The following is a 20,469-nucleotide window of genomic DNA, read 5'->3' as shown; positions in this document are numbered from 1 at the left end:
CTTTCACATAATAATTCAACACACATTCAACTTTTACTCACTACAATGGTTTTGTTTAATAAAATTCAAAACCCTGCCCCGCCACTTTTATTTCATATTCTTATTTTCTTTTATGTTTTTGTTTTTGTGATTATTTATTAATAACACTTATCGATTTAAATTAAATTAAATTAAAATAATTAAGAGTTAAATTTTTTTTATTTCTAATTTAATAATTTATTTTTTTAATTTTATATTCTTAATTAATTTTTTCTTGCAAGTAAAAAAAGACGAGATATAGGGATAGTTATTATTAAAACAAGTGAAATTACAAAAAACTTAAAATGCAATACAATACGGAAAATGCTGTGTGGCACAACGTGGGGTCTCGTGCACCACACAGGAGGCAGTTTCTAGCGGTTTGAAACCGTCAGAAATGTGTAACGCTTGCGGTTATTTTAGCACCGCATGTTAGTGGCGGGTTTAAACCGCCAGAAATGTATTCAATTTGTGTTTTTTCCTGGCACTGCAAATTAGTGCAAACCGCCACTAACTGCTACTCGTGCATAAGCCCGTCGTACCAAATAGCACTGCTCATACAATACACTAAAAAGGGTTATTGTTGGGATCCATTTCACTAAAAAGATATTTAGAGCTACAAACAAGAGTTTATTGGAGGCTAAATAGAAAAGTTAGAGGGAAAAATATCATTTTTTTTTCTGTGTCCAAATCAAATGAACAAAGTCTCTATTTATACAAAAAAAAAATAATTGATTTTGGTGAAAAAAAAATTATTTTACTACGAAATAATTGATCCCAAATAATTAGGATGAGATAAAAATATGAAATCACAACAAACAATGAGATTTTGCCAAATGTATTAAGTGGCCCACACTTACTATTCATTCCACCAGTTGAATGTTAAACAACCAATTAAACACCTCCATTGGAGCTGTTCAACTGTTGAATCAAGAATTCAACATCCTAGTCTAATATTTACACTCAGACAACAACCATTTAAGGCCCTGAGTTGGATCTAACTCCTCTGTATATCCTCACAGGTATTTGAGCCCTTAACAAGCCTCCTAAAAAGTAGACAAATCCATATGTTTTTTTCAAATGTGCAGTGGTTGATGTTACAACTAGTTCCCCCTTCGACCAGACTTTCTGTTTTTCTTACTGTTGCGTGAAGAAGATTGCTCATAGGCCACTGGTAAAAGTAAAACTGTTCCATCCTTGATTTCCATTCGAATCTGACATCTTATCAATTGTGTTTTGCGCTTCTAGAAAAATCTTGATATCTCTTATCTGTCGGTGTGTATTATAGTTATAAACTTATAATTAAACACACCACAGAAAAATAAATTTGGAAAGTTTCCATACAATAAATTATTGAAGGTTGTTGTAATACCTGTTCCTCCAAATCAAGTGTCCTCTCATTGAACGACTTCATTGATGTAACTTCCCTAAATGATTACATATTTAGATAAGCACTGAGACGCTAGTGGTGTATTAAGCAAAGAAAAAACCTACTTTACTAACATCTTAATACATTATGGAGAAGTTGTGTAAGCAAATGGTTTTAACATGAAAAACTTGGCAGCTAAAGTAGTAAAGACAAAAAGAAAATGAAGTGCTAGTCTTAAGGCACCAAAGGATACAAATTTTGATGATTTTAAATTGCCACAAGTTCAAAAAGTTAATTTTTTTTTTGAAAGCAAAAATAGTATATATGAAGTCATAGACAAGAATACATAATTAAAAAAAAAAAACTAACCAAGGTCATCCTAGTGAAAACGCACAAACACACCTTTAAGACCCGACTATACAACCAATCATAGAAAATAGAAGGGTAAAGACACCCACAATATTAATCAAGGCCTAGAGAAGACACCCACAATAATCATGACCAAAAGACTACAAGAGGGAAAACCCCAAGCACATAAAAAACAATAAAATACCGATACAGTCCAACCCATCAAGAAGCTACTAGAGAAGCAAGCCCAAAACCCCACAAACTAGATCAAAAAGAAATCAGCCAACCACCACCCTTAACCCTTAAGAAGGTCGGTGTGCTTGAATCCAAGCCGCAATTTGGTTCACAACAATCAGAAATGTACAATCATACACCATACCCAAGTGTTTCCTCACTAGGAGGGCGCTCCTAGTCTAGTCATAACACCTTGTGGCTCTGAAAAATTTCGACAAAACATTAGTTGATTCCTTTTCACGAAGTTAAAATAATATTCAGCATAATTTCAATTTTGCAAACCTCATTTTCAACTATTTTCCATCCAATAATATTTTGAAAATCACAAAGATATCATTGGCAAATGAATTCTCATCCTACGTACCTTGAGCAATGTTATCACTAAGCAAGCCCTAATAGAACATAACAATATCACAATATTAAAATAAAATATGTGGATTCTAAACCAATATCATCCAAAAATTAAGTACGACTCTAATCTAGGCACAGATAAAACAAGAGGCAAGAACGAGTCGTCATCATTTCGATGTCACAAAGCTGTGTTAATTTCAATTTCTAAATCATGTAGAAACCTGTCCAAAAAATCGAAAAAAAATAAAGCATAACCCTCATCAATTTTGTAAAACAAAGTCACATTGGCTTTATGTTACATTGATGAACCTATATCCGATTCTATTCTTTAAAGTTCAATCAAATGCCAAAAGCCAATTATTGATTTGACCACCACACAGAAAGAAATAGTGTAGAACCAGTGGCGGACACAGTTTTTGGTTGAGGGTGGCCACAATAAAAATACAAAAATGTATAATTTTTTTAAAATTGGTTGGTTTCATGACTCATGACGATTTCAATTTGGTAACTCCTTATTTCAACATGGAATAAATGAATTTAATATAAATGAATATATTAACTCATTTATATAAAATATGAATGTGGAATATTGGGTAAAGTAAATAAATTGCACATGCTATTAGACATAACTGGACTCTATAGAGAATTAGAAGCTACTACATACTCATCTGACCAAAGATTATACCTAATAAAACATTATCTCATTTTTTTATATCAATTTTTTAAAAAAATAGAATTTCAAAATTTTGGGTGGTGCCATGGCATATCATGCACCCTTTGCCTCCATCACTGCGTAGAGCCCCGACCTGTAGTGTTGGTCTGCTAATATAAATCGGAACACCACTCCAAAGAAATTGAACACATCTTTCAATTCACAAGTCAAATAAATCACATATTGGTAAAATCATATTTCAATCAAACTTGTAGCAAACAAAAATAATCAACACAAACCTAATACTGAGATTTGTGCGGATCAAATCAACAATAAAACAAACACATACTTCATTTCACGGGTCAACAAACCATACATCTGTAAATTAGATGTAAATCATATATCAATCGGATATGTAGTAATCAATAATCAATTAGCAACAAATCAATCAGATCTAATAGTAATTCCACGTGTAGGAAGCAATTCTTGTGGCTCTATACTAAGGATTAGAACACCAATAAAATCAATATAAATTGCATACCTCTTCAGTCTTCAAGGTATAACGACAACAATCATAACTTCAAGAATCTACTTGCAATGAGATGTCGCGCATAAGTGCACCCTCTAGAATCATGATGTCATCACCTTCCCCCTCTCTACCACTAAGATCTTGATGGGGGAGGAAGAGGATGACGACATCATGATTGTGGAGGGGAAAAGTGGTCTACAAGACTCGCAACTATGGTTCAATAGAGAATAGGGAGTCTGACTCTATACATAATATGACACCTAGTTTGCATAAAGGCTGAGGCCCATAAACTTAGTGCAATCCAGCTAATACTACATGGTCAAAGAAAAACAAACGTGGAAACATAGTGTCTGCCAGCTGGTGTGAGAGTTAAACTTGGTAAGTACAAGACAATAAATGAAGTGGTCCTAGAAAGACGGTAAAGTAACTTTCTTCATCAAACCTTAAAGCAGATCTAGGTTAGGTTGTTTTCTTCCATTGTCATTAAACGGAAAAAGACCAAAATTTGCCGCTAACCAACACATCACATACCCTAGATCATTTATTTGGTCCTACACAAAAACCCAACACATTTACCAGTTGGGCTTGAGCCCAATAACAATAAATATATACATGGTGACCCCTAAAATTATAATGGATTATATAATTAAATGAGCTTCTAGAGAAAATATTTATGTTTGGAAGAGCTTATTTGAGTTTATCTAGTAGCATAAGCGTTTATGCCAGTGTTTGACAGAGCTTATGTAAACAGCTTATGTCTACCATAAGTTGTTTGGAGCTTATTTTCATAAGCTACTCATGATAGCTTATTAAAAAAAACTTATGCTTATACATAACTTATTTTCAATTTATTTCAATAAATTTTTTAAAATAGCTTATGAGTAAGCGCTTATGTCATAACCACTTATGATCATAAGTCATAAGTGCTTAATTAAGTTGTTTTCTCAAACGGGACCTAAGTCATTCATTCAACTTATTTTATAAAACTTAAATCTATCAATCAAGGACCCTTAAAATTCTAACAGTTTGTGCCTCATATGGTTGGTGTTGTGAATTGGGTTTGTAGATTGTTATGTAATAATAATGATTAATGGACACTTCGCAGCACCAGGACACATAAATTTTGGTGATTTTAAATTGCCACAAGTTCACAAAGTTAAAATAATATCCAACATATAATTTCAATTTTAGTTGTTTATAACTGTAACGGGTTGTTCGTACATTGCATTCTGAAAATTAGTTTCCAGCATGTAATTTTTTTTTTGCAAAGCTATTTTCCACCCAATAATATTTTCAAAATTACAAAGATATCATCTAGCTATCTGTAGTTCCACAAAAAGCAAACAAGTTGCAAAGGAGTTGAATATACAACTTGCTAACCACAAGAAGCATCCCAGGCTCAGAGAATGCCTGAGGAGTGGGACTGCCAAACTAGTTGAACTAACTATTCACAAGCATCAAATATATACAGTCAGACAACAACCATTTAAGGCCCTGAGTTGGATCTAACTCCTCTATATCCTCACAGGTATTTGAGCCCTAAACATGCCTCCTAAAAAGTAGACAAATCCACAAGTTTTTTTCAAATGTGCAGTGGTTGATGGTACAACTAGTTCCTCCTTCGACCAGACTTTCTGTTTTTCTTACTGTTGCCTGAGGAAGATTGCTCATAGGCCACTGGTAAGACTGTTCCATCCTTGATTCCGTTTGAATCTGACATCTTATCAATTGTCTTTTGTGCTTCTAGAAAAATCTTGATATCTCTTATCTGTCGGTGTGTATTATAGTTATAATTTAACACATCACAGAAAAATAAGTTTGGAATTTTTCCATACAATAAATTATTGAAGTTTGTTGTAATACCTGTTCCTCCAAATCAAGTTTCCTCTCATTGAACGACTCCATTGATGTAGCTTCCCTAAATGATTACATATTTAGATAAGCACCGAGATGTTAGTGGAGCAATAAGCAAAGGAAAAAATTACTTTACAAACATCTTAATACATTATGGAGAAGTTGTGTAAGCAAATGATTTTAATGTGAAAAACTTGGTAGCTAAAGTAGTAAAGACAAAAAGAAAACGAAATGCTAGTCTTAAGGCTTCTACCACTGTTCAGCTTCTTTAACCTTATTCCGCCACATCTCTTGATTTTTTATGAGTTTGCGATTGACCTAAGGGCAGAAAGAAATAGATAAATGGCAGAGTTCAAGCAAACAATAAACCTAATGCACGAGAATAATAGTTACCTCAGCAACGGCATCTCTTTCTTCTGTGCACTTTTCAAGTTCATTTTGGATATCCTGCATTTCAGAAGTTGCAGCTTTCTCCACTGCTTCAGATAGGGAACTTTCCGCTTTACTTTTGGCCTCCACTAGTAAAGATTCATAATGCTAAAACCAAAAGGGTATAAAGATAATCAGATTTCACAAAAACCATTATCATCAGTATCATTGCATCAAAAGATCTGTAGATTCATGCAGTTGTCCTAAAGCTTTTCATAATAAGTGAAAGTAACCTGATTCAATGTTCTAAATGACAACCACACTAGATGATATTACATCACTTCCAATATCATTCTAGGAACCCAGGAACTGGTATTTCTCAGCCAAAGTTGATGACATGAATAGTCAATAGTTGCATACATCCAATCCCTAGACTCCTGTTAACAATATTATTCTAATTTATCAATGGAAGATCTTTAAGGACAGCGAAGCAAAGTTAACTTACTTGTCTTTGAGTCTCCAACTGAGAAGCAAGAAGACGGTTGTATTCATCCACAATCTGATATCATGTTTAACAGTTAATCAGTGACCATGCAAGGCAAAGAAAATGAAAAATTTAATGCGAGATGCTAGCTACATCAGGAGCAAGATACATCGAGTGCCACAAGTAAATAACAAAAAAATGTTTACTTGACATCTGTGAAATGGAATTGAACTACACAAATGATGGCTTATTTGACATTTCATCCCAATTTCTAGAATAGCTATATATATGAGCCTATGTCTATAACAAAAAACATGGACACTAAGGGTTTTATGCAGAGTCTAGTGTTAGTTACGGCAAATAAAATCACCGCATAGATGCACAAGTTTTTGTTACAGACTAATCTGTCCATGCTAGTTTCATCATAAATAAAAGATAAGAAATTCAGCAGTTTAATATATGAGAAATAGATAAGGCTCCTCTTAAGCGAGCTTGTCTCTGTAATAAATAAGAAATGCATCCACCATTGGCTTAATTTAAAGCACATTGTAATATTAAACACTAATTAAGGATAAATACATCCATACTCTCACTTTAAAGACAAACTCATTTTAGAGAAGTATTTTCCATGAGAGATATACCGCTTCAACTTTGCTGTTGATAAGTGCCCCATTAATTCCTAAATCTTCAGGACATTCACATGAATCACAATCTCCTTCCAGTGACACACAACGAGAATTCATCTCCTCCAACTTGCCATCAATCTTAGACTGGTTCTGGTTCAGTCGATGGACATAATTGTCACCCACATAATCCCAAATTTGCTGTGTTTTAAAATCAAGAGAATAGCAATGCTGGGTATCTTTCCAATGCTGAATAGCATGTCCTTCTTTATATCTAGATGAAAAAGAAAAATCAATGTATTAAAGTTTCCCTGACAACAAAAGCATTAGAACCTATCAAGGATAATAAATTGTGACTGTTTTGTTTAATATGATAATTAAGGGCTTTTTTGTGCACAAGTCATCAGTGAAAACTGAACAACTGACACTAAATATGTTACCTTCCACATCCAACAAATCCACAAATCATACAAACCCAGACGTCATCTAATGTTCCACAAACAAAACAGGTTTGCTTCTCATCCTGTTGCTGGCAGAATTGGCACACCTACAACGGAAACATCATACTTTAAAATAGAATTCTCCATCAATATAATAATCTCTTCATATGCACTCGCAATAAAACCACTGCTTTAGGTAGTTGGTACAGAAAATTCCAGCATAACAAATATGACGCAAAACAATATAACTACAAATTAAATACTGCTGTAGTGTCTGTCATAATTCAAATTAAGTCGCTCTATCTGTAATCATAATTGTAGAGACTGATACCCTAATTTCCTTTCTAATTTTTGAGAAAATAAAAATAGTCAACACATTCATGTATCCCAGCCTCCTAAAATTAATAATTAGGTAGGGGGGTGGGGGGGAATACAGGACTGAAGTTCAAATCTGGAAAAAGCAATAATATGACTTTCATCTTGGAAATGCTCTTCTAACTTGAGTTTGTCTCTATAATGAGCAAGTAAAAGTGTATCCACCAGTAGATTTTGGTGCATTAAGATTACAATATAATGTAGATTAAATCAATGGCGTATATAGGATTACTTGTTCACTTTAGTGACAAACTCACCTTAGACTAGAGAGGAATCTTACCCTTTCATTTCACATTACATAAATTTGAGCCTAAGAAAGATCAAAATACTTTTGCCTAAAATTTTTCTAATACACACACCCTTCATTTTGGGACTTAAAGTGTGAAATTGTGTATTAACCCTGACGATGAGATGTCTAAACAAAATTACAAGATTCTATTCTTTCAACTTCCAAATAATACATCAGAAGTATGAAGTTCTAGAATTCTATCCAATTAAACCCTTAAATCTGGATAAATGGCAGGAGCTTATGGAAACCTAAGGACAACTTTGATGGATTTTAAGTTTGCTGAGAAAATGAACAGCAACAAGGGGGAAGGTTTAGAAGTCATATGAATCTTTGAAAAGGAGGCGAATTAGAATTTTTTAAACGCAAATCAACCTCCAGAAGAGAAGACTATGGACGTGTTTGTAGACACGTTGAGCGTATCAAGAACACCTTGGTGCCCATAATGCTCTAAGCATTAAGGTTAAACTAACATGTAGGGACAGTAGAATCACCTAAACCAACCAAAATCAGAAGTATCATAAAATGTAGAAACAAGATCTGAAGGAATGAACAACCTGCATACCTGGCACGATAAGTACGTCCATTTAGAGACACAAGGGCATTGAAATGAGTGGTCACATAGTGTTTTAAGTATTCCACTTGTATCTGGGTCCAATCTCTCTAGCATTCAAACAAGTAGAAAATAGAACACAGATATCATAAACATCGTTTCACGAGATTATCAAAATAAAACCAAAAAAAGAAAGAAAGAAAGAAAGAAAAAAGAGTCTCCAAGATCCAAGCAAACAACATTGTAACTCACCGAGGCAAACCGGGCAAGTTGGTATTTCTGTACAACCTACAGGAGGAGTCCCAGCAACTTCTGCAAACTCCGAGTACTCCACGGAGAGCAAAGATAAAATATGGCACAGCTCTGCCTAAATTTTGATCATCATTCGATAAGCAATTCGAAAACCGAAAAGGTATGGAGTAAAATGCAAGCACATATATAAGGATAAAACTTGATTGCAAGTAACTGATTACCTCGCCAGGAGAAAACTTCTTCCCATTGAAATTGCTGTAAAATCCATCAGCAGTAACCTGATCATGAAACTCAATCAACACACTATACCGATCTTCCATGCCATCATTCCTGCCCAATTGAATCAAGATTCATACAAATTAGGGTTTTGTTGCCTAAACCTACTGAAACAAAGATTGAAAGGAAGAAGAAGGGGTAGCGTACCTGATGAAGAGAAGGTGATGGAGGTGGTCGAGGTGAGGGTTACAGAAGCGAATGAAGTCTTCGAAGGAGAGGTAGTTGGGGACGGCGAGGATGAAGAGGAGAAGAGAGGAGGAGGAGGAGGAGGCGGTGGTGGTTCGGAACAAGTGGAGGAAGCCTCTGCGTTCGGTGAATTTAGGGATGTGGGATTGGGGGATGGGAGCTGAGAAGATGGTTTGGGGGTCGAGAGGGTGGTCCGCTTCCACTGAGTGAACTCGGAGTAAGAACATGGCGGATCGGAATTTGCCGGAGAAGACGACTTCGTGACCGAATTCAATGCAAAGGGGCTTGCTTCTTTGATAACAAAGCCGGAGTTAGATTTAACACCCAAAAGGCCAATTTTGTTGTTCATTTTGATAACTTTAACGTATGAATTCTTTTTTATCACACAAATCTCTATTCTACTACCTTCCTTTGAGGGACTAGATTTGGCACCCACTTTAAAGTGGGAAAAGATCAATTAACCCTCCGTGTAATATTTTCGGGAACTCAATATCCGAAATATTTTTGAGTTCCTGTACGTTATCATTGATTTCGGGAATTAAAATTTCTGAATTAATTTCGGAATTGAGTTCCCAAAATTTTACACATATGGGTAGGGTTAAACTGGTCTTTTCCCCACTTTTAAGTGGGGTGCCAAATCTAGTTCTTAGGGTGTTAAATCTAACTCCCTAACAAAGCCACTCTTCGGGGTTTGATGAATCGATTGTAAATTAAATTGTTTCCCAAATATTGTTCAGAATTAATTTAATATGTTGAATATGCACGAGTAATTGATTCAAGTGGTACATATTTGATTCACTTTAAGCAAAGAACAAAATTGTCTCCAGTGTTGGATTAAGCAACAAAAAATCATTTAATATACATATTTCGTGCATGTTTGTGGGTTAAAACTGTCGTGTCACGTAATTAAAAAGAAAAAAAATCACAAAAATCAAAACTAACACCTAGTCGTGCATGGCTCGTGCCATTTAGTATTTTCCTTTTTTTTATAAGCTGAACACTCAACTCGTGAATCAGACATACAACCTGTGGTTTCTAAACGAGAGCAAGATGCAGGTATTCACAAAGCGTTCTCTTCATCTTTCTTCTACACACTTTCCAAACTTCACGCTGTGATGCAATTTCTCTGCAGGCCAATGACAGGTTTAACATCAATTCCCAACTTGAGCATCTTCAAGCCAAGTATGTTGGAACTGGGCATGCCGACATGAACAGATTTGCATGGGCAGTGAACATTCAGCGCGCGTGATAGCTATGCTTCATATATGGGTCACTACCCCTTATTGCCATACTTTGCTATTGCTCAGAATGAATCTATTGGGAGAGAACGCTACATCTTTATGCAAGTTCTTTCCCTTCTTTGTCTATTCAAAATCCTAATTACGATGACAAGTAGAAAGAGGCATGAGTTCATATGAGTGGTCAGATGGTTAGTATAAAAAATTTGTTATGAGAATAAAAAACTGAAAATAGAATTTACTTGGAAAACACTCCACAAGTGTCTAGAGTCAAATATCCTTTTATCTACTGATGAGGAACAGCAGAGTCAAACAAACCTACATAATATTCTAGTTTCAGAGCTTCTATCAGTAGATTTTGGTAAATTGATGATTTCAAAAATGATAGATTCTTGGAAAGAATTGAAACTACTAATGAGATAGTGATGCAAAGATGATAAATGACAAAAGAGGGTAGAGGAATAGAAGAAGGATCATCCTGAACCAATAAGTTGTCGAAAGAACTTAAAAGAGACCTGTTTCAAGCTTCCTTTTATTTTGATTCCTTCCATTTCCCTTCCAGCTTTCTAATAATCCTCTTCCTGCTTTTACTTTTTTTTACCATGTAGCTTTTTCCCCAAAATAGCTTGAAGTTCAACAGGAGATTCATTAGTGTAGTATTAAAGACAGAGTCATTATTGTGTGAACCTACTTTCTTTTTCTCTTTTGTTTTGCTTTGTGTATGGTTTTTCTTTGTTTTTATTTTGTCAACTTCTTTTAAACTTATCAGTCATCACTCATTTCTCTACCCCTGTCAAGATTTGGTGTTGCAGTGAGAATTCAAAATCAACTTTTGACCTATTTTTTGTATGGGTTTGATACGTGAAGTTAATTAGAGACAAATAAGTGCATTGGCTTTAGCTTATAAACGGAAACCCCAGTCAATTTGGTTTGAGAAGGCAAATGCCTTTTTCATTTTTAAATGAGCTTTTTCCTTATCTAGCAAGTTTCTACTTGTTGAATCTGGATGCTGTCCTGAACGCAAGATTTCATTAAAGTGCGATTTGATACTGCCCTTATGTCAAAATTTGAGGGCTTGTTGAAAGTTGCAGCATATTTTGCCATTATTTTGGAGAAAATAAGCTGAGTGAATAATTTCCTAATTAACCCTATAGTCTCTAAAGATCAGGTTATTGCCACATTAGTCCTCCGATGATTTTTGTCACTAAATTAGTCCTTTAAAATTTATTCATACGAAGTTGCAGCACTTCAATACTTGAGGAATTAATTTGGTGACAAAAGTCTGTGAAGTTTGGAGGACTAACATAGTGGTATCTTTTATCTTTGGAGGACCTAATTGAGAGTTTATTCAACTATTAGTTTACAACTTTACGTCACACTAGTTTATTGAAACACAAGGAACATTCTTGATATTGTTTCATCTCACCTAATATTTGTCATGCGGTTCTGAACAAATACAACTTTATCTTTTTTATTCTCTATTTTTTTTTAAATTTGAATGTCCTTATTTAGGGTTTCATATCATGATGCTTGATGATTCCTTTTTACTAAACAATGTTTGTTATTAGATTGCAACGAATTTCATACTAAATAATGATGTTGTTACTTCTCTTGACAAATTATACCTTTTGAACAGAAAATGCTCCTGCCTTGTGGTTTGCCTCCGGAAAGAGAGGACGATTATAGGTTCCATCTAGATTACAAATGGTTGATTACAGCACAGTTAACAGCCCTTGACCGTTTGTCGTATCGTGTTATCTGATTCATGAAACAAAATGTTGTGTGCTACCTTGATAACGGCTTGTTCCATATTCTCTTTTTATCTTGTAGATTCTTATGTTTTAGTTGCTATGGTATGGACCTTTGAAAATTTGATCTCGCGGTGTTGAGTTAGTTTATTAGCTTGTGTTTTGCGTACGTGAAAATGTCTGTTGGAGTGACTTCACTCTTGCGTTTGGGTGTGTTGGAAAGACCTAGGTGGATGAAGCTAGCTAACGTACCAATGGTTAGTGAATAAGTACCGGATAATGTTTCATCCACACCTCTCTTTTGAGGTGGAGAGGTGGAATGGTGAGAGAAATATGAAGAAAAGAAAAAGTAAGAGAGAGAAAATATGAGATGTGATAGATGATAAGATGAGAGAGATAGAAATAAAAAGAGATGTAAATGAAGTGTTTAAAAAATCAGGTGTGTATATATCATTACTCATAAGTACCTGGTTTAGTGCGCTATAGCGGCACAATAGCTTATAGTGTAGTGCCCTAGGGGTTCACCGCTACTCTAATATTCACCGCTATTTGCACTATGTGTGCCTCTATAACACTGCAATAACGCTTGAAATAGCGTTTTTTAAGCTTGCCGCTACACTACACTACACTATCCGTCATTAACAACCCTGGGTTTAGGTGCCCACTAGGGTGGACATTTTAAAAAATGGTCCACCCATGGACCAAGGATGTCTTTGGTAATTTTCAATAAATAGATATATAAAAAATTAAACCCTAAAAGTTTTCACCTTCTGCATCCACAAGCCATAGCTGGACAACAGCCTCCACAAACCAAACTTTGTTTGTTCTCCGATCTATAAAACCCAACACAATCATCGGCATAAAGACCACAAATTTAACAACCTCATAGTGCTCTGGTTCTTCTCTTCTCTTCAGCCATGAATCTTCCTCTCTCTCCACCACTTCTCCTCCTCCTCCTCCAACCATGTCCTCCTCTCTGTGCACCATGGGAAATCCCCATGGCCCTTGCTCCGCCTTTATTTTCTATACACCATAAAGAAGACACCATGACAGTACAATGCGTAGAAGATGCACATAAATTTTGAAAATAAGCAAAAATTGGAGATGAGTTTGTGCGTGCTTGATTTACGATCAGTTTCTGACTAGGATGCACAGGTACGGATGGTAGCAGGCCCAAACGCACCCATAGCAGGCCCATTTGGATGCATGACTACATCCCATATCCCTAGTGCTGAGCTGTCTTTTTCTTACCGTTGAGTTATGAGTATTTTTTTTGTGCTTTTAATCAAGGTAGTATTTACCATGGGCTGTATTGGTCTATTTCTGTAATCAGGCCCAAGTACCTAAAAGATCCTTCTGTTTATAAGGAGGGGTCACTGTAGCTAGTGGAATTCAATGAACAATCAATTTATCTTTATATCTTTCTTTCTTTATTTTTTGTTTTATCCCTTTTCTCTCCTAGGGTTCCGAGCTCTGGTAGTGAACCTCCTACCAAATTGGTGCTTTCATTGAGCTTCAAGCCTTCCTCTACTGACCTCACGGAGCTCCTTGCTGCCATCGACGGCAAGCTCTCTTCCGTTCTCTTGCGTCAGGATCAACAAGACTCTCGTCATGAAGGGTTCTCTGCCACCCTCAACAGCCTCACCGAGCGAGTAGCTGGACTCTCCCCCACCTCCCCCGCCGTGCCAACCCTTCCGACATTCCCGCCGGGACGCCCCCCTCCGGGCTTCCAACAGCCACCACCAGGATTACACACACCTCAACCCAACGCCGCTGCTGCGTTTCCCAAAACCCTCAAGCTCCAACTCCACCCATTTGACGGTTCAGATCCCCTTGACTGGATCTTCAACGCTGACCAATTCTTCACCTTTCACGGCATTCTCCAGGATCAACGCCTCGAGTATGTAGGTTTTTACATGAAAGGCGGCGCCCTCAGCTGGTACCGGTGGATGTTCTCTAACCAGCAACTTACCTCTTGGGACGCTTTCACCCGCTCCCTCATCCTCCGCTTCGGCCCTTCCTCCTATGACAATCCAGAGCAAGAGCTAATGAAGCTGACCCAGACTGGTACCGTTACTGATTACCAGGCAAAGTTTGAAAAACTGTGCAATCAAGTGGTGGGACTCTCACCTGAGACCATTTTGAACTGCTTCATCTCTGGACTGAAGAAAGAAATCAAAGGGGACCTTGCCATCATGCGCCCTTACTCTGTTTCTAACGCCATAGGCATGGCTAAGCTGATCGAGGCCAAACACGCGGACGCGCGCCCCAAATTTTCACGGTCGACGGGTTCCCATTTAACTCCTTTTGCGTCATCGACACCGGCTAGGCCAGTTCCACCCGACGCCACTTCGTCTTCGACTCAACCGGCAAAACAACCCACCTCATCCCTTCCGATCAAGCGCCTGTCCTCCGCTCAAATGCAAGAGCGTCGAGCCTTGGGGCTTTGTTATAATTGCGACGAGAAGTACGTGATTGGACATCGCTGCCAGCCCAAGCTTTTCCTTCTTCTGGAGGATGAGGACGACGACGCTTCCCCAGCAGCTGACGCCTCACACTTGGAACCACAAAACACAGCTCAGAATGAGGAACCAGTCTATTTTACTCTATCAGCTCAAGCTATCCAAGGGATACCATCCCCAAAGGCATTCAAACTTAAAGGTACTATCTCTGGCCACATCGTGACAATTCTGATAGACACTGGAAGCTCCCATAATGTCTTGCCACCTCGCCTCGCACATTTTCTTCACCTACCAGTCCAACAGGTCCCTAGTTTCAAGGTTATGGTGGGGAATGGGCAGCACATTCGTTGTGCGGGCTACTGCCCAGACACGGCAGTCACCATGGAGGGGACTACCTTCTCTATACCCTTCTATTTATTTGATGTGCACGGTGCCGACGTGGTGTTGGGCCTCGATTGGTTAAAAACACTGGGATCCGTCGTCTCGGATTTCGCAATCCCCTACATGTCCTTCATAGTGGCAGGCAAACAGGTGACACTCGTGGGCATTCCCTTCTCACCCCCGGAGTCCGTTAATTTCCATCAGCTTCGCCGCTGCCAGCTTAGTGACTCCATTGCGGAGTTCCTCACAATCCAGGTTGCATCTTCACCAGCACCCACATTGCAGGCAAGCCCCGAGCCCATCACACACACCAACCCGGAGCTACAGACCTTGCTTCATTCCTTTGCTCAGGTGTTCTCTACACCCCACGGGCTTCCACCCCCGCGAGCTCATGACCATCATATCACCTTGCTGCCAGACTCAGCACCCATAACAGTCAGGCCCTACCGCTACCCACACACTCAAAAGGAGGCTATGTCAACTCTCCTCAGCGATATGCTCCAGGATGGCATTGTGGTTCCCAGCAACAGCCCCTTTAGCTCCTCTGTGCTCCTAATCAAAAAGAAGGACGGGTCATGGAGGTTTTGCGTAGACTACAGAAGTTTGAATGCTATCACAGTTAAAGACAAGTTCCCCATACCTACAATTGACGAGCTTATTGACGAGCTAGGTGGAGCAGCGATCTTTTCCAAGATAGACCTTCGCTCGGGTTTTCACCAAATCCGCGTGGCCTCTGAAGACACACACAAAACAGCCTTCCGCACCGTTGATGGACACTATGAGTTTTTAGTGATGCCTTTCGGCCTCACTAACGCCCCATCTACCTTCCAAGCGGCAATGAACGACTTGCTCCGCCCCTTCCTTCGCAAATTTGCTCTCGTCTTCTTTGACGACATATTGGTTTATAGTCCAGATCTGCCAACACACTTGAAGCACCTGCAAGTCATCTTAGCAACACTATTAGACAATCAATTTTATGCTAAGTTATCTAAGTGCTCCTTTGGGGTGCAAACAGTGGATTACCTCGGTCATGTCATCACCTCCCAAGGCATCCAACCCGACAGCAGCAAAGTGCAAGCCATCATTGATTGGCCAACACCTCGTTCCTTGACAGCTTTACGCGGATTTTTGGGGCTCACCGGCTTCTACCGCCGTTTTGTTCGCCATTACGCGTCTCACGCTGCCCCCCTCACCGACCTCTTACAAGGAGGAACCTTCAAGTGGAATGATCACGCCGAAGAAGCCTTCAACCACATGAAGGGCCTGGTCACCTCCGCGCCAGTTCTTGCCTTGCCCGATTTCTCCCAGCCATTTGATGTTGAAACTGACGCTTCCGGGTGGCAATAGGCGCTGTCCTTTCTCAAAAGAAGCACCCCATTGCTTACTTCAGTAAGAAGATGTCCATGCAAATGCAGAATCAATCTACTTACGTCCGGGAAATGTTCGCCATCACTGAAGCAATAAAAAAATGGAGACAGTATCTGTTAGGGGCCAAATTTAACATATTTACTGATCAGCAGAGCCTCCGCCATCTCCTCACACAAACCATACAGACCCCGGAACAACAGAAATGGGCCTCGAAACTATTGGGGTTCGATTTTGTCATCCACTACAAACCTGGAGCCACTAACAAAGCCGCTGATGCCTTAAGCCGATGCCACTCTGAGGTACCTCTTTTGGCCGTGTTGTCTTCCCCGGTACCCACCCTCTTGGGACGCATCCGCTCGTATTTCTCAACTGAGCCTGGGAAGGAACTATGGCACAAGCTGCTCTCGGAGAATGAATTCTCCCAGCACAACAACATGTTGTATTACAAAGGGAGCCTTTTCCTTCCTGACATCGACAACCTTCGCCACGAGGTCCTCTCGGAGTTCCACTCATCCCCAGCCGCGGGTCACTCAGGTCTTCGACCCACCATGGCACGGCTATCAGCATCCTTCCAATGGCCTGGAATGTACAAGGAGGCAAAACTTTACATTCAACAATGTGCAATTTGCCAAAGCAACAAATATAGCCCAACAAGAAGGCAGGGATTACTCCAACCATTACCTATTCCCTCCCAGGTATGGGAAGACATAACCATGGATTTTATTACTGGCCTTCCCCCATCTCAGGGCCATACTGTTATTTGGGTGGTGGTTGACCGCTTATCCAAGTCAAGTCATTTTATTGGCCTACCGGCGAAGTTCACTGCCGAATCTTTGGCAAACCGTTTCTCTGCTGAAATTTGTCGCCTTCATGGACTGCCGCGCTCCATTGTATCCGATAGAGACAAACTTTTCCTCAGCCATTTTTGGAAAGAGCTATTTCGCGTCCAAGGAACCCGACTCCACTTTAGCACAGTGTATCACCCAGAGACCGACGGGCAATCTGAGGTGGTCAACAGAGGATTAGAGACTTACTTGCGCTGCTTCGCCAGTGAGCAACCAAAATCCTGGTACAGATATCTGCACCTGGCAGAACTCTGGTATAACACCTCTTTCCACTCCTCCATCGGCATGCCACCGTTCACAGCCTTGTACGGCCGCAAGCCACCAAGCCTTTTGGATTATGTACCCGGCAGTAGCAAGCTGGAAGCATTGGAGACCACCCTGCAAAACAGAACCCATATTCTCCGGACATTAAAGGCCAACCTCATGAAGGCTCAACAACGAATGAAAGAGTTCAAAGATAAGAGCAGAGTTGACATTACCTTCCAAGAAGGAGACTGGGTCCTATTAAAACTACAGCCTTACCGGCAGCAGTCATTAGTGCGTCGCACATCCCAGAAATTGGCCAAGAGGTTCTTCGGTCCTTTCCAAGTTCTCCGGCGCGTGGGCTCAGTGGCCTACGAATTGGCTTTACCCCCTTCCAGTAAACTCCACCCGGTCTTCCATGTCTCCTTGCTTCGCCGTTTCCAAGGCGATCCAACCACCGCATACACCCCTCTTCCACCCCTCGCCACTGATTTGTGGGACAAAACGCCAGCGGCCATGCAAGCCCCTCCGGCAACGCCAGCCCCCTCTCCACCCCCAACTGCCTTGAAAGCTCCTCCCCAAACTACACCAGGAACACCGTCGGTGATAACAAGCTCCACCAACCACCCCGCAACGGCTACGCCCACTGCACCTCCGTTGACAAGCCCAACCGCGACACCAGACCTCACACCACCAGCGGCGCTGCACTCCCCAGTCAACATCCAATTTGGATCCATCGGAGCGACTACAATACCGCAGCCTGGCGTCAAGAGAAGCCTCCTCTCCGGCTCGCTTAAAGACAAGGAAGTAGCTTTTGCACACAAGGCTCAAGGTGATAAAGCCCCTTTAATCTCACCCACCCCCTCTGCACAATCCTCAAGCTCCAGTTCCCAAGTCCCTCAAGTCATTGTCAACCACGTGACCTCCACCGACACTGACACGCTGGACACGAGAAGACTCATTGGCCAGCGCACCCGATCTCCACCGTCCAACCCAAGCTCAAATGCATCCTCTCCGTTCAACACATTCCCCTTGGACCATCCACAGGATCCGACCCAGCGCTCCACCCCACCTCTTTCGGATCCCCAACACTTCCCACCGTTGCCCAAACCCATGACCACACCTAAGGGCGCTGCGGACAAGCCCTGTCTTCAAGGGCAAGGGGATGGTAGCAGGCCCAAACGCACCCATAGCAGGCCCATTTGGATGCATGACTACATCCCATATCCCTAGTGCTGAGCTGTCTTTTTCTTACCGTTGAGTTATGAGTATTTTTTTTGTGCTTTTAATCAAGGTAGTATTTACCATGGGCTGTATTGGTCTATTTCTGTAATCAGGCCCAAGTACCTAAAAGATCCTTCTGTTTATAAGGAGGGGTCACTGTAGCTAGTGGAATTCAATGAACAATCAATTTATCTTTATATCTTTCTTTCTTTATTTTTTGTTTTATCCCTTTTCTCTCCTAGGGTTCCGAGCTCTGGTAGTGAACCTCCTACCAACGGGTGCGGTACCGGGTACGAGGTACGGCATTTTTAGAAAATCCTAGGTACGGGTACGTTATAGGTACGTTAATATATATATTAAAAATATATATAAATATATACAGTGAAGTAAAAAAAATAGATATCAAATAATCTATGTTACATAATATTATTAATTACATATCAAATCTCTCAATATTCATATATCTTGCATATAATAACAATTCAAACACATGGTAAAGCTTGTAAAAAAAAAACATGGTTTCAAAGTACCCATGGCGTACCCACGGAGTACCGGTACCCGGTACGTACCCGGTGCGGGTGCGTAGCCAATTTCAAAGTACCCGTGCTTCACAGGTTTCTGACTATATGTGTTTAACCATCTTCGAATTTGTGCGATTTTCTTGATTATTAAGCTTGTCGCGCTGAACCGTTGGCATTTCCTATTGCTAGATTTGACGCCTCTGCGAAATCAATTCTGAATCTGGGTTTTTCATGGATAGAGATTAAGTACTCTAGCTAGGAGGGGAAGGGGTGGGGAAGAATAAGTTTATGAGTAATTTACATTTTTACACTTTTTTTCATCCATCAAATCTTGACCATTCAATTAAAGAATATTCTAAGATTGCTAAAATCTAATGGTGATAAATCATGGTATACCGGTGGACCAAAATATTAATAGTCTACCCTAGTGGACATCAATATTTTGAGTGGTTTACATCATAGTGTGGTTCATAGATAGTAGATACTTTTGTTAAACTTTTGTTGTACACTCTAACAAAGGGCGTGATTTTGGTGATTGCTGACTAGGCTAGCCCTTTTTTATGAAAAGAAAAATGTCAAAGTGATAGGTGGGTGTCCATGTTCTTATATTCGAAGATATGTGATAAATAAAATAAACACATAGAAAGTAAAATAAATTTAGTTAGAACTAAACGAAAATTGTATTAATAAAAGAATGAGGTGTCAATAAGATTGGTTATGCTCTACCCAAAAAAAATTACATGTTTGTTTAATATTTCTTTTACACTCAGAAAATAAAAGAACGATGATAAAATTATTCAGGTAAGTCTACCCACAAACTAGAAGTAACAAAAGAAGAAGGAAACTTTCATTTCAAAAAAAAAAAAAAAAACTTTCAAATACACAATAAATATAACGTATTCGTATAGTCCAAAGATCAACAACAGGGTTCCACTCACGTGAAACGTGAAGAAAATTAACATTTCAATTTCATGTTAGAATTTTTTTTATTCTAATAATTACATTCTTGTGGTAGTGAGTATACTCGTCAACAACATTGCAATTAAGCGAGTGTAAGACATCCTACAATATGACGATGTACACAAAACCTCGTTGAGAAAACTAATCGCCCTCTCCAAAATAAGCCGACAGTCTAATTAACCAAAGCATGTTCTGAATCACAAAGAACACCACCAGCACTCATCATCTTCAAATTCGGATCCAACTCCCGTCAACATATAGCTCCACCATTGCATTTCCT

The 20,469-nt window shown here is 39.4% G+C and overlaps 1 protein-coding gene and 1 long non-coding RNA gene across 4 annotated transcripts; both read right to left on the bottom strand.

Annotated features, from left to right (window-relative positions):
* Window positions 1-1,635: 1,635 nt before the first annotated feature.
* Window positions 1,636-3,798, bottom strand: LOC130713838 (uncharacterized). Its single transcript, XR_009011047.1, has 2 exons — window positions 3,514-3,798; window positions 1,636-2,170 (listed from the first exon to the last, which is right to left on the bottom strand). It is a non-coding gene; the product is annotated as an uncharacterized LOC130713838 (long non-coding RNA).
* Window positions 3,799-4,791: 993 nt separating this feature from the next.
* LOC130713622 (BRAP2 RING ZnF UBP domain-containing protein 1) lies at window positions 4,792-9,577 on the bottom strand. Of its 3 annotated transcripts, none has more exons than XM_057563402.1 (11): window positions 9,161-9,575; window positions 8,959-9,067; window positions 8,738-8,852; window positions 8,498-8,595; window positions 7,272-7,378; window positions 6,850-7,105; window positions 6,230-6,283; window positions 5,749-5,892; window positions 5,612-5,673; window positions 5,365-5,419; window positions 4,792-5,269 (listed from the first exon to the last, which is right to left on the bottom strand). In XM_057563402.1, exons 1-11 carry the CDS (start codon window positions 9,424-9,426, stop codon window positions 5,111-5,113), a joined length of 1,425 nt encoding a protein of 474 aa, XP_057419385.1. In that variant the 5' UTR covers window positions 9,427-9,575; the 3' UTR covers window positions 4,792-5,110. The 3 variants fall into 3 exon arrangements, with proteins under 3 accessions (XP_057419385.1, XP_057419384.1, XP_057419386.1); XM_057563401.1 differs by having other exon boundaries at window positions 5,609-5,673; window positions 9,161-9,573; XM_057563403.1 differs by lacking the exon at window positions 5,612-5,673 and having other exon boundaries at window positions 5,132-5,269; window positions 9,161-9,577.
* Between the last annotated feature and the right edge of the window lie 10,892 nt (window positions 9,578-20,469).

The sequence above is a fragment of the Lotus japonicus genome, chromosome 4 (assembly GCF_012489685.1).
Source record: "Lotus japonicus ecotype B-129 chromosome 4, LjGifu_v1.2".
In the NCBI taxonomy this organism is placed as follows: Eukaryota; Viridiplantae; Streptophyta; class Magnoliopsida; order Fabales; family Fabaceae; genus Lotus; species Lotus japonicus.
Note: the sequence above shows the minus strand (reverse complement) of the source record. Positions and strands in the feature narration are given on the sequence as shown.